Here is a 15,379-nt window from a genome sequence, read left to right as displayed (position 1 = left end):
AGGCACATGGATATTATCCTATCACAGACAGCGTTGTACCTCATGACTGACCTGGATATGTTCTTTTTGATGATGAATGTAACACCATTCCTCTTCAATTTGTCATTCCCGGGATAGTAAACCATGTGGTCGTCAGATTCAAAATGGCCAATACCAGTCCATTTCAGATCACTAATGCCTAAGATATCAATGTTTATGCATTCTATTTCATTTTTGACAACTTCCAATTTTCCCAGATTCATACTTCGTACATTCCATGATCCGATTTTCAATGGATGTTTACAGCTGTTTCTCTTCATTTTGAGTTGTGGCCCATTAGCAAATGAAGGTCCTGAGGGCTTTTCTCCCATGAGCTTTACTCCATTCACGTTATCACGGTCAACTCTGCTTTGAGGGAGCAGCTCTTCCCCAGTCTCATTTTGAGTGCCTTCCAAGCTGAGGGGCTCATTTTCTGGCACTATATCTGACAGTGTTTTTCTGCTATTCATAAGGTTTTCAGTGACTAAATATTTGGCAGTAGTTCGTCACTCTTTCGTCCTAGTCTGTCTTCATCTGGAAGCTTATCTGAAACCTGTCCACCATGGGTGACCCTACTGGTATTTAAATTACCGGTGGCATAGCTTTCAGAATCATAGCAACTCACAAGGCACCACAGTACAACAAACTGACAGATGCGTGGTGGCCGTTTGGTTTTAAGTGGAAACTGTCACTTTAAATTTCCAGGAGATCTGTGCGCGTGCGTAGTAGAGCCCTCCAGGGGTTGGTGGTGGGGTGTCCATTTGCTCAGGCATCCCCTCTAGTCACCGGAATGGAGGTACACAGACAGCGAGAGACCAATGAACAGATAACAAAAACAGAATGTCCACATCTGTATCTCCGCGGTTCTATCAGGCGTTTGTGGCTGTTCTGATCTTTCCCCTGCTTGGATTCTTCCAAGATGGCGGCTCCGGGACTAGCTGAACGTCTTGAATTAGAAAGCAATGGATTTCTTGATTCTGCTACAAATTCCCCTAGCTGTAACTCTGAACCACAAATTTCCCTATATGTGGTTCAGAGTTCTAGCACCATCCCCTGAGCCTGCTTGGCCTGGTATTCTGTGTGTTGTTGATGTCGGCACTGCACATCTACCGGATCCACCATCTTGAAGATATTTTGACTTATAGCTACCCTTTTAAGGCTTCCAAGGAGCAACTGGTGAGTTTGAACTGATGACCTTGTGGGTCAAACCAAGCTTGTGGTCCAGTGCTTATCCTACAGCACCACATCAGGACTCTAAATAAGGTATGGTGGTAGCAGCAGTTATGTGCAGTGGTCGGTTCTAACTCATAGCGACCCTGCAGAGGGTTTCTGAGACTATAAATCTTTATAAGAGCAGAAAGCCTCATCTTTCTCCCATGGAACCACTGGTAGTTTTGAACTGCTGACTGTATGATTATCAGCCCGACTGATAACCACTACACTACCAGAGCTCCTTAAATAAAGTATGTTGTTATTGTTATGTGCCGTGGAGTAGGTTCCAACTCATAGCGACCCTGTACAGGGTTTCCGAGGCTGTAAATCTTTACGGGAGCAGAGAGCCTCATCTTTCTCCCATGGAACAGCTGGTAGTTTCGAACTGCTGATCTTGAGGTTCACAGCCCGATTCGTAACCACTACAATATGGATTCCTAAAAAGGGGGATTGGTTAGTTTTGCCATCCTGCTAGGCCTATAATGAGCCTGAGTTAGAAAGAGAGATCTCACAACCACGAAGAAGGAGAGCTAGAATGAAGTATATCCTTTGAACCTGTAGTCCCTAACTTCCCAGATCCAGGAGGCAGAGAGAAAGAGAAAACTATAGCATTATAGACAGTACAAGATGGCAAGAAGCAAGAGTAGACAAATGGCAGTAAATGAAACAGGAAATCAGTACAAAATGGCATGGTAGGCCCACAGCATGGAGGTTACAGCATGTGTGCCAACTTATGGCGTAAGGGCTACCCTTGGGCAGGAGGCTTGCTGATGGAGTGGGGTACCTCCAGGCACTTGGTGGAGCTAGGCTTTGCCAAACCACAAGGCAAGACTGAGCTAAGTGCCTTACAGCCAAGGCTTCCTGGTGAAGGGAGGGTGTCCCTGAAGGTTTATTGGTAGAGCCAAAGAGCTTGCCTGAGCAGGACAGGGTCTGAGGTGCTGAGGGTCAGGGAGAGAATCGTACCCTGAGTCATTTCTGATCCTGAATTGTAACCTGTACTTCCTTGATAAGGCACATAATTGTGAGGATTGTCTATGAGTTCTCTATGGCCACTGAAACGGATTCTTGAAGCCAGCACAGAAGTAGGGAGTGCCAGGGGAGGTGCCGGAATTGGTCAGAAAGTATGTCTGACCTTTACCTCATAGGAATCAGTTTGGGGCTGATGTTGATGATGATTCTCCCCTCTTGTGAAGCTAGACAAGGAGGTCCAACATCTCACACCATCATTTTTACAAATGGTAAAACCATCGGCTGATGAAAAGGGACAGAGCACCATTTCTTGTTTGTTTCTTCTCCATTTTAACCTAATGCGGCTATTCTTCCCCCTCCTAATGGGAATCAACAGATACTAAGAGCCTCCCGGACTCTTGGAGGACTGAACTTTATGTTGTTATTTAACCCTTATAACAACAACTCAATGAGGTAGGTGTTACTCTTCTGTTTTACAGAAAAACATTGAGGTTCTAGTTTTTCAATGACTCCCCTAGTATCACACAACAAAGCCACAGATTAGGGCTTCAAACCTAAGTAGGTCTCTCCAAGGCCTGTGTTTTTTCCACTGCCTCCCTGTGTCCACTGCTTGCACTCTGTCTCTCTCCATCTGTCCCAGCAAAGTCACAGACATGTCATTGAATGGAAGAGGTTAGGAAATGTAGCTATAGACAGTGTCCAGGGGCTCTGCACAGTTCTTCCTTCCTCTCCTGTTCCTATTATGGTGCAAACAGAGTTCATTGGCCTGAAGGCCTGTGTCATTCATCCTATCCTGCAGTCCCTTCCCTCCCATATCTATCCCAATATTCCTATCCCAATAGCACCGTAGGACCTCAGCTTCCTAAATCACAGCCAGAACATTATTTTACAAGGACACTCGTCAACCTTGAAAGCCAAGGTACCCCAGGGCAAGGAAACAAAATTTTTGTTGTTGACCAGCATGAGAATGCAGCGCCATCTAATGGTACCAGAGCCAATAGTCCCAGGCGGTGACATTTTCAACAATCAATATCTCATTATTAACCATAATCACAACCTGATGTTTACTTTTGTTGAAATGTTCAGCAGCCAGGGATGCACACACACTTTTCTGCATGTTTCAGAGGCTCGCAATCCTAAATGCCACAATGACTATTAAACAGTGTCCTGCCCATAAGCAAACAGGAGGGAGCAGAGATTGATTGTATATCTTTTTCATCTAAGCTGCTCACCAAAAACAAAGCACCCGTTGAAGCCACTGACCTTTCACTAACTGCTGGAAGGAAACTGCTTGATAAATAATAAATAGACCACTAGTGGATGTTGCTTAGAACCATCTTTTAATTAAAAGAACTGAGCAACCAGAAGGTCAGGTGACTGACATTTAAGTTGGAATCCAGGAAAAGCATCCATCGAGGGTAAAACTACCTCCAAAATGCATTTCTGCTGTCAACTAGCACTCAACAAAACCCCCCTCTGGAATCTGTTAAGGATGGCGGGTTGGTGGTGGCGGCAGCATTTTGTAGAGAACATAACACTTCACTCTCTCATTTCCTTTGCTTTCCCCTGGCAACCTTTTCATTTTTGTGCTGCGGCAAGAGCCCCTAGTCTAGTTCCACATCTGCACAGAAACTACTTCAGCGCTGGGCTCCTCCAATCAGAAACCTGCTCGCCACATTGAGCACTGCCTCACAGTGACAGGAAAGCCATTTCCTGGCTTTTCCTCAGGAGGGCAGGTGCCCTCCCTCTGCCAGCCAAGGTGACCTCAACCAAGTTGCTCACTGAACCTGCTCATCTGCTCAGACAGCGCCATCCAAGGTGGCACCCTTCGTAACCTGGCTAGAATCAGTCTTCCACTCTTTGGCTAGTCTGAAATAGAGCTCAGGAACATGGAGACCAGGAACAAAGTTACAGAGGCCCCCCTTACATGCCTCACCTTTTTTTGTGCTAGCTCTGTCAGCCTCTAGCTGAGGCAGTGCCAGCTTGCTCTCCCTATCACTGCCTCATTGTATCCTATTTCCTAACCCCCTGTGGAGCCAGCCCAGAGCCTAGTCAGACTTGGTCACAAACTGAAGATGGAGAAAGCTGGAAAAAATCCAGCAGCACGTTACACTTGAATGACTTATCATCCCACTTGAATGACTTTGCTTAAAAACAACAACTATTGAACATATTTAAATGACAAGCCATCATTGATTTAGAGAGAAAGGAATCACTTTCACAAAATCAGGAGTCCTCTGGGAACACCCCGATTATTCTTCAATACCACTTTTGTTATCAGAGAACTCGACACCCTTCTCATTACAGAAAGGAATTGGGCTTGCCTTTTTAGAACAGGCCATGAAAGACTGGGTCTCCCCAATATAAGCAAAGGAAGAACTCTAACACAGGATGAAGACCCAGAATTAAAACATCCATTGCCCTCTGGCTGATTCCGACTCAGAGCCTTTCTGTATAGAGTTTCTGAGGCAGAACAGAAAGCCTCTTCTTACTCCCAGGGAGTGGCTTGTGGGTTTGAACTGCTGATTTTGTGGTTCGCAGTTCAGTGTTTAGCCTACAGCGCCACCAGGGCTCTTCAATGTCCAGATGAAGACAGGACCACTTAAACAAGTCTTGCTATTTAGCAGGTGAGAGCTGTGGGACTCCAGGTCCTGCTAGCTTTTTACCTCCCCTGTCCTTTGAGAGCGTTAACCTAGCCCAGCCCGGCAGTCTGGGTCCCTCTGCTCCCCCTTGAATAGTTCATTCTCCTGGCTCCAAATCTAACCTCTGTATCAGGGGTTTTCTTTCCCAGATTCATGTCCTTGACCTCTGCCATGTGACTGTTGCATGTTGAGAAATACAGTCCTCCCCCTGACAGCAGTAGGCCCCTGCCCCATTTTGTCTTTGTGATGTTACTGGTCACTCAGGTTTGTCATTTCAGAATCACCTGCTTCCTCTTTGGTCTCTCTGACATGTCTCCTCTCCCTGCCCACCCTGCTCGCCCAGCCCCGTTCTTTATAGCAGGTCTAGGTTAATCTTCCTTAGACGTGCTTTCGCCACATCCTTTCCCTGCTCCAGAATTTCTCCATATCCAACTTCCCTTGTGTAGTTTTCAAGGTCACCATAAATCTGACCCCATCCTATTTGCTCAAACTTCTTTTCCATGACTCCTCAAAATAGTAACAAACGCATCTGCCACATACATGATGAATGCGTTTTGCATTCATTCAATTAATCCTCGTAATACTAACTGGAAGCCAAATAGGCAGACACGACCAGTTTCACAGACTGAGAGTTGTGACAGGCACAAAGTCACATCATCGAAAGGAACGAGACCCCAGATCTTTGGACTTGTCTTGTGCAAACTTCACTCACTGTAACATGGAGGCAAGCCTTCCACTTCTTCAGCTCAGCAAACCCACACGGAGGGTCTACTTCCTGAGAAGCACTGCCCAGCGCTTCAGTGGATACAAAGCAGAATAAGAGGATCGGTCTTACCAGAGAAAGTTATTTAACAGGGAGGTTACCACCTAAATGTAAAGCCACCATGATAAGGCAGGTATATAAACAGCCAAGCTCACCCTGTGTTTCTCTCTAACAGTGTCACCAAGAGTCAAAATCAGCTTGATGGAAATGGGTACACACAAGGCATCTGGACTACAGCAAGGCCCACAGGAGTGCCATCCGGGAAGAGGGCTCCACAGGGACTTGATGCTGGCTTCTAACATTAGGTAAGCTTCTAAGCAGAGAAATTGTTTGAAGGGACATCAGCGGTGCGGTTTCTATAGACCACAGTGACAGAACCAGCAGCAGGCACGTTGCAATGCCCCCTCCCCCTTCAAGGCTCCCCAGGCAACACTCCCAGACTAGTCCAGCACTGACCTCACTCCCCCACCCACCCCCGCCATACTTTCACATCCTAACTTCAAATGATTGCTCTTCAGGTTGTTTCACAGATCACTCGTCTTTCCAACTAGATTTTAAGCTCCTTAGAGTCCAGAATGAGGATCTTCTCTGTAATACTGTAGGGACTGTGGGGAAAGTTCTGTATTCTCTAAATCTGGCTAGTGGTTGTTCTAAGGGATGGTCTTGCTTGCTCCACTTCATGGGCAATCTAGGCTGGTTTAACAAGGTCAGAATGCACTGATGAGTGCACATTCTCACATATGGCTGGCTAATGGGAAGAAAACTTAGTACAATTTCTACGGATGATACATTCATAGACATCATCTATCAAACTTCAAGATGAGCTATTCCTTGACCCCACAGTACCACTTCTAAGAATGCATCAACATACTGGCCCATGGTTAGCATAGTAAGACATAGAAACAACACTTTCATTAATTGGCACGGCTAAATCCAGATGCATTCGCACAGGCTAACTGGGAAAATACGGTCAAGACAGTTTGCGTAGTGTCCCTCTGGATATGCCCAAAATAGCTATGGAAAACCACATAAGGAAATGGTGATGAGGGTGGTCTTAGGGAAGGAAACTGAGTGGAAGGGAAATTGACTTTTCACCATGAAGTTTCAAACCATTGTGCATATGTAATTTTTCTTAAAAAGAATTATGTAATTACTAACTTTTTAATTAAAAATTAATCATTGTGGTAAAAAAAAAAAAAAAAGACCTTCTAAAACTCAGGAACATAGTGACTTCTGACTGATGTGGGAACAGGAACCACCATCTCTCCTCTACCTCACTAGGTTGTCTTTCCAAGATCGGGTCGTTAGCTAGCTAATGTTTGTGAAAGGATGGCATTTACTTCTTCAAGTAAGAGAAATTTTAAAACAGTGATCAGGGTGGGCGGGAAGCAGCCTGAGAACTGCTTTTGTCATAGTCCCCAATGACCTGATACGATAGGACTGTGGGACAGGGCCCTGCCCTGCCAGTCCACTGCCAGAGAGAGGATGCTGTACACAAAGCATAGTATAGAAAAGCCAAAAGAGTTTGTAAAATAAGAGTTCCTGAAGCCACTCATTACTTCTTATTGCTGTTAAGTCAGTTCCAACTCATAGTGACCCTGTATAGGATCTCCAAAGAGCAACTGGTGGATTTGAACTGCCAACATTGCAGTTTATCAGTCCAGTGTTTATCCTACAGTGCCATACCAGAACTCCCAAGTTTACTACTGTTGTTAAGTACCATCAAGTCAGCTCCTCATAGCAACCCTGTATTGGGTTTCCAATGAGCAACTGATTGATTTGAACCACTGATCTTGCAGTTCAAATAGACCTTGAGCTCCAGAGTTTATCCTACAGTACCACACCAAGACTCCAGTTTATTACTGAAAAATCATTGGCCTGGTCACAAATACAAAAACTGTAACGTCATAAGAGGATGTTATTTACTCAGTAAAAGATTGGGGAATGAGGGAGGCAGGACAGTTGATAAGGACTTGTAGGTACACCTCAGCACCTGGGAGGCAGAGGGAATCTGGGTGGGCAGTGCCATCAAACGAGCCACGTTCCTTCTTGGCAGTCAAGTTATCCAAGAATTGCCATCTGAAGTCAGTCTTTAGCTGGACTAAACAATTCACTCATTCATTCAACAAGTATTTACTATGTGTGAGCCTATGTTAAATCATCTCTAACAAAACCAACCCATAAGATTAAAGTTGTACTTTTGGCCTTTGTCCATCATCAGTGGTAGGTACTTATTCTTACTACAAACCACAAGTCAGCTTGGCCTCTCAAGGTGAAGGTCAATAGTTTTATAGAAAAAAAATTTAAAACGATCTACAGACAGAAATGGTTGGCCAAGGGACCAGACAATATGTACAAGTAAATGTCTGTTGGATCCAGAGGAAAAAAAAAACATACCAGAGAATCAAATTAAGGCAGCCCACATGTAAACATAAAAACCCAAGCAAACCTACTCAAAATGAGTCCCCCTCAAACATTATGTATAAAAGTTTCTCATGTTATTTACAATATCAAAGTAAATTTACTTTATAAGCAGCTAGAGAATTCTTTATTTAATAGCATCCTGACATCAAAGTTCACATAACTGCTTTTTTCAAACCACAGTACTCAGTTTCATGACAACCCAGAAATAAGAACTAACAGAAGGCAAACATAATGCCGTAGAGATTAAGAAACATTTACACAGTTCAGCTGTTAAAAATAGTTCCACATTCATTTAGTGAATACAGTTTGGATGGCGGTATACATGGTACACAAGTCCTTCAGGAAGGTGAGAGATCTTTCATCCGTTTCTCAGGTGCCTTCAAATGCTCCTCCTGGGGGACTTGCTGAGGCTGGTTTTCTTCCAACATCAGTAGGGTTTTGAGATCTGTGTGTTCAGATTTCTGGGAAATATGACCACCTTCCTGCTGTTGAAAAGAACAGATCACATAAACGTCACATAAATATTAACATTTTCACTTAATTAACTGGTTGAAGCCATTATGATTAAGTATTCTGTCATCAAGTTAAAATTTTAACTTTAATAGCACAGGTCAAATTCTATTATAACAAATAACAAACACATTAATAATCTGTTGTTATTAAGTGTTGTCAAGTCAGTTCCAACTCACAGCAAGCCTGTTATGAGTTTCCAAAGAGCGACTTGTAGGTTTGAACCACTAACCTCATGGTTAGTAGTTCAGTGCTTATCCTATAGCACCACCCAAGACTCCAATAATCTCTTGCTGTTGTTGTATGTTGTTAGGTGCCATCAAGTCTGTTCTGACCCATAGCAACCCTGTATATGGTTTTCCAGGAGTGACTGGTGAGCTTGAACTGCTGACCTTGCGGTTCAAACTGACTTTGCAGTTCAGCATATTAACCCACAGCGCCACACCATGACCCCCAATAATCTCCAGAGAACCACAATTTCAAAAGCCCTAAAGACAATCACTCATTCCAAATAGTAGTCCTTATCACAAACCAATACAGTCCTATCTCTAAACAATATCTGACCTGGAGTTTAAAAACATGAGCCAAGGTTGGAGAAAGAAAACCAAGCCTTCCTTTAACCTCTGACAAACAAGCAACTAATCCTCATAATAATTTTAATACTCACAGTCCTGGCTTCTCCTAGTCGTCTTAAGATGATACCTTCTGCCAACAAGGCCTTCCCCGTTTCCACAAATAACTTATCTTCATCAGTCTCTCCGAGGGTCTGCAGCTCAGTGTACTTCTCCACAAACCTGGCATCCCAAGCAGCCACGTGTTAGTTCTGTATATTTAGACTTACCAAGTGATGCTGCTCGTTCCAGGGTCTCCTGTATTACTGCTGTGGGCCATCGAGCTGATTGTGACTCAGAGACAGCTTTTCCCTCAAGGGGATTCCAACACAACTCCTCAAACAGATAACTAAATCCTTAAAAAAAAAACCAAAGAAAGAAATAGACTTGTAAAATCACTTACCGTTGACAGGTAGACTTGAAGTTTGGATTGAGGAGATCAAATGCTTTTTGACCAGATCCATAGGCTGAATAAAATTTCCTAGAAAATGCAAATATAATATAAATCTTTAATGACAGATCCTGGCTAAGAACTGCATAAAAGAAATCACCGCTTGGCCCTGAGAAGTTCAGGATAGCATGACCTACATACCCTTAACCAGACAGCTGCTTTTTCATCAGTAATCCCGGTCGAGCCCCCAGCAGTCCTGGTGTGGTGCTGTGGGTTAATGCGCTGGACTGCAAAGTTGGTTTGAACCACAGATTTGGCAATTCAAGCTCAACAGCCACTCCTTGTAAACTCTATACAGGGTCACTATGGGTTGAAATTGACTCAGTAGCACTTAACAACAACAATGGAGGCTGCTGTTGTTAAGTGTCTCTGAGTCAGTTCCGACTCACAGCAACCCTGAATTAGATTTCTAAGGTGGATGTGAACCTCTAACCTTGTGGTTAGCAGTCCAGTGCTTATTCTACAGCACCACACTAACTCCCCAAGTAATGCATACACATGATAAACACATCAAATGGTACAAAAGAGAAAAGCAAGATTCTCTCCCATATCTGCAACCTAATCCCCCATGTTCCTTCCCCAAAGCAACCACTAACTAGTTTCATTGCACCCATAGAGAAATAGTCTAATCATATACAAGGATATGGCCCCAGCTGCATTTTTTAACCCAAAAGAGAGTATTATATACTATTTCACATCTTCTCTTTTCACTTAACATTTCTTAAAGAGATCATCTGAAGTCAGGACAAACCCTCTGCTATTCTAAACAAATCTCCTTGTTCACCCTTTGTAGTGCAGCTATGTGAGTCTATGGAATAAATGCCTAAAAGTGGTTTTATTAGCTCAAAAGGTATGTGTATTTTTAATTTCCCTTTCCAAATTGCCAAACTGCTTTCCAAGGCAGGTGTACCAATTTACACCATGCCAGAAAAGTATGTGTGTCTATTTATTCTCCCATACAATCACCAACATAGTACTCTCCAACATTTTTTATCAATCTGATAGATGAAAATTTTGTTTAGAAGCAAATTGAGTTTCCTTTTCTATGAACATCTGAACATGCATGTTTTCATCCATTTCTCTATTTTGTATTTTTCCTCTTGATTTAGACGCAGATTCTACAACCATATAAATAGAAAATTGGTCCTCTTCATACACGTTGCAATTTCCACCCCCCAGTTTGTCGACTGTCGCTTAGAAAAAATTTTATCTCTCAGACTGTTTTTCAAATTCTCCCAATGTTTTCCTCTAACATGTTCATGATTTCGTTTTTACATTTAGGTTTTGATCCATTTGGAATTGATTTTGGTTTGAATTTTTAAAAATATCAAAAACAAAAACCACAAAGATAAAAGTTCAAGGAACTACACAGCATAAGGTGTTCCTACTTGGGCAGTGACAGTACCAACAGGGAGCCCTGGTTGTGCAGTGGTTGTCCATGCAACTGCTAACCAAACACTTAGCGGTATGTGAACGCAGCAGTCAATCGTGAGAGAAAAATGTGGCAGTCTGCCTTAGAAGCCCTTTGGAGCAGTTCTAACCCATCCTATAGCGTCACTAAGAGTCAGAACCGACTCAAAGGCAGCAGGGCATAGCACCAATAGTAATATGTAACCAGAAAGAGACAGCAGTAAAACAGCCCAGTCTTCAGTGACCTATCACCTTGTCCTGCTGCTATCCACCCAGAACAAGTGGTTGTAATGTGGAAGTGAGCCTCAAAGCACACTGACCAAGTGCATGCTGAGGACACAGGCAGAATGGTGGTGACAAAATACTGAGTGCCCCCACAGATCTCAAGTCCTACTGTGAAAATGTCCAAGTCAAACAGAAACATGCTTGTCTTCTCCTACCTAAGAGAAGTGTTGTGAAGAAAAATTATCCCTCATGTAAAAGCTCAATGCAGTGGCTTTCTAAAACCCATTTTCTTACCTATAAGACCAGGGGGAAGAATAAGAGAGGTACCTGAAAAGATTGCAATCAACATCAAGAAACAACCAGTATATAAATTGTTGAATGGAAAATGAGTTCGGTCTGTTAACACTCACCTCAACCCAATAAAGTGCTGTATTAAAAAAAAAAAAAAAATTAAATAACTAAACAATGTAAAGTTAGCACTGTGGCACTGTAGGATAAGCACTGAACTGCTAGCCAAAGATCAGCAGTTTGAGCCCACCAGCTGCTCCACGGGAGAAAGAGGCTTTCTGTTTGCACAAAGATTTACAGCCTCAGAAACCCTATACAAGGCTGCTATGAGTCATAACAGATTCAACCACACACAAAACAAACATACTCAAGGAGTCCTGGTGGCGTTATGGGTTAGGCATAGGACTACTAACTACAAGACTGACAGTTCAAATCCAGAAGCTATTCTGCATAAGAAAAATGTAAAGATGTGTGGTCTTGGCAGTTCCACTCAGTCCCATACAGGGTCGCGATGAGTTGGAATCAACTCAACAGCAGTCGTTTGGGTTGGCTTTTTCCCCCTTGTAATTATGACCCATTCTCCTTTACTTGCTGCCAAACTTCTAGACCGAGTAGTCTGCACCAAAGCCTCAAATGCCCACCCACAGGCTCCTTAAACCCGCTGCTGCTGAGCTGAAGTCAACTCATTGCCATACTACAGGTCAGAGTAGAACCGTCCAGAGATTTCTAGGCGGTAATCTTTGAAGAACCAGATGGCCACATCTTTCTCCCATGGAGTAGCTGGTGGGTTCAAGATGCCAACCTTTCAGCTAACAGTCACGCATTTGCCAACCGCACCCCAGGTCTCCTCACTCTCCCCTTAGTGACTGGCAATCTTTCTGTTCCCACACACTTCCACTCAAATTGCCATTCTGAACATTACCTGCCATTCTAGTCAAATCTCAGGCCTCTCTTCAATGTTCAGGTTCCTGGGTTGCTCAGCATTTGATACTAGTAATCACTTTCCTTCTCCTTAATCTCCACCACTACGCCTGTGCTTCTTCCTCGCTGTCTCCTTGTCTCCTCTGCTTTCTGCAAGCCTACCTTTCTCCTTAAGACACCTTACTGGAGGTACTCCTCTAAGTCTCACCTGTACATCTTTCCCTTTACACCTTCCCTCATCTTTCTCCCTCACCTTAAATTTTAAAAAAAGAAAGAAAGGGACATGCATTAGCTTCAACCAGACACAATCTTAACGCTTAAGAGAAAATAAACTGTACAGATTTCAGGTACTAAAACAGTAATTGGCATCAGTATTTGAGGGGAAGGGCTTTTTCAGTAAATTATGATTTCCCACTTACTTGGAAGCCTGATACTTGGTTCTATAGAAATGTGGAAAGGAAGGCTAAATATGACTACAGAAGTAGTTTCCAATCCGATGTTCCAGAAGTTGTTTCAGGGAGCAATAAAACTCTGGTGGCCACTCTTCAATAGCCCCCGCCCTTTATCTCACCTACCCCCAAAATTTTCTCTCAATTTCCTTAGCTTCATGGTTCATCTGTTCACGAATTAATTAATTTCTTCATTCCAGAGACACATTGAGCTAGGCACTGAGGTTACAGGAAGAACACGATTGTGTCTGGCCCAGGGTGGTGCTTACAACAAAAATAAGGGTCCATAAAGGCTCTCATTTCACACTCCTCCCTCACCCCCAATGACCTACTCAATGAAGTAAGAGACCAAGACTGACTGTTGATGTAGTCTATAAAGAGCAACCACCTGGGCCAAGAGTTGGATAGAGAAAGACGGAGCATGTATCTAGAGAGGCAAACAGATGATACACATCACAATGGTGTAAAGGAAATTGCTTCTAAACAGAAATGGACCACAAATGTGTCAATGTTTAGACTATAAACTTACATTACTATATACAATGTGATTTTTATCTCAAGTTCTTAAATAATAAACATCTAGCAAAAAGAAAAAAAAAAAAAAAGGTCCACTTTTACTTAAGGCTTATGATGTACCAGCCCCTGGAAACCTTTACAACCCTATTATTGTTGTATTTACTTATAGAAACTGAAACTTAAAGGGTTGATTTGCCCAATATTACACAACTGGTAAGTAGCAAAGCCTGACTTCAAACTCTTATGAGTGATGTGTGCTTCCTTTTTTATGCTTTTCCTTTGTTTCAACATGTTCTACAATTACCATGTACTATTTTTAAAGTAAAAGAGACAACACATGCTAAACAACCTATACTAAAGAAAAAAAACATACTCCCCGTCCAGTTCCTAGGGATAATATTCAAATCGCTTGCACTTGTAAACATGCTGTCTGAAGTGGCATGAAAGATCCCAGGGAATGACTCCATAGACCATGTTCTTATCTCTGCTTCTAGAGAAGGCAGTCTAGAGGAATCAAGCATGAGCTTGGAATGCGAGATGTGACTCCCACTCTGCCTCACTCCTGTGTAACCACTAGAAGAGTCAGTTAACCTCCCTGAGCTTCATATAGTCCTCTGGAGACAAAGCTATTTCTCCTGCAGGATTAGCAGAAATGGGATGTATGTGCACAGTACTGGAACAAATCAGAAGCTCAAAAACTGGCAGCTACAATTGCAATGAACTATGTCAGTTGCAGGGCTCCAGATTCCTCTTACCAGAACTTCAGTTTCTCTCATCATAGGGTGTGATCCACATATATAAGATCTTGTCCACTTAGCAAGCTCCTGACTCAACTCAACTTTTTTAAGTTACCAGAGTGCTAACTAAACCTTTCCTTCTGAAGCTCTGCTGCCTCTTGTCCACCTCCTGGGCTCCCAGACACTCACTGCTCTAGATACTCACACTCTTATCCGGTCCTCATGGTAGAAAATGTCCTGGATGTCAGCTTTGGCTTTGCCATATCGCAAGCGGGGCCTTAGGAAGACCGGCTCCTTCATCGGGGGAAAGGCATTATATACGTCCAACCACAGAGGCTTCTTCTTCAACACTCCAGCCCGTATAAGGTCCCGAGTCCTTAAAGGGAAAAGAACTAAGGCCAGTTACAACAGCCGGCCAAAGGCACTGAATCAGTCCAGCTAAGCCTAGAACATCAGAGGGATCACCGAGGAGAGGCGAGGAGTAGCTTGGTTCCCTACCTACAGGAAAGACAGTTCCACAAACCAAGCTAATTAGCAATGCTTAGAGAGTTAAGTCGCTTTCCCCGTCCCCCATCTCTTCCTCATTCTCTCTCATCCCACCTCCATCCGTCACGTTAAGTGCAAGGACAGTACAACCGGACCCATCAGCGTCTTCCTCCCTTGTTCCTACAAGCCTCCACCCGACGAGGGACAATTTTCAACGTGACAAATAAGAAAATCAAGGGAAAATGTCAAGCACAATCATTCGAAGCAAGAGAATGGGTCTCAGCCGGTTCGCACACCCTCACCCTAGAGAATGTCTGATCCAAGGAAGACAGCAGTAACGGTTCAGACCCACCCAAGGAATAGCATGACCCGCTGAAAACCCTGAGCTTCCAACACTCACCGCGAGAAGATGCTTCCCACGGTTTCCAGCCGACTACCTGCCATAACCGGACCTGAAAGTTACTAGCTACTACCGGAACCGGAAGCGATAGGTAAAGGGGGCATAAGTTGCTAGCCGAGACGGAGATTACTATGATTACTCCACAGTCCCTCCGGGAGAGCGGAGCTAGGCAAAAGTAAAGGAAGGGCCGAACTAGCGCGCTCCTCGGCTTCTTGCCAGGTTCAGGCAGGAGCACTTAATAGCCGAACAGAGAACGAGAGAGCGAGCCAAAACCAGACGGGAGTAATAGATGACCGATCACAGGTGAGGGATTAATTGTAGTGGCTGCTTTACCCTTTCTGGCGTCT

General features: G+C 43.6%; 1 protein-coding gene across 1 annotated transcript; it reads right to left on the bottom strand.

The window, feature by feature from the left end:
- Positions 1-8,366: 8,366 nt before the first annotated feature.
- MRPS23 (mitochondrial ribosomal protein S23) lies at positions 8,367-15,076 on the bottom strand. Its single transcript, XM_006833641.1, has 5 exons — positions 15,033-15,076; positions 14,352-14,522; positions 9,553-9,630; positions 9,206-9,332; positions 8,367-8,513 (listed from the first exon to the last, which is right to left on the bottom strand). The coding sequence occupies exons 1-5, from the start codon at positions 15,074-15,076 to the stop codon at positions 8,367-8,369; spliced, it is 567 nt and encodes a 188-aa protein (XP_006833704.1).
- Positions 15,077-15,379: the final 303 nt, after the last annotated feature.

This window comes from Chrysochloris asiatica, unplaced genomic scaffold, assembly GCF_000296735.1.
Source record: "Chrysochloris asiatica unplaced genomic scaffold, ChrAsi1.0 scaffold00007, whole genome shotgun sequence".
NCBI classification, from domain to species: domain Eukaryota; kingdom Metazoa; phylum Chordata; class Mammalia; order Afrosoricida; family Chrysochloridae; genus Chrysochloris; species Chrysochloris asiatica.
This window is presented reverse-complemented; position numbering and strand designations above follow the sequence as displayed.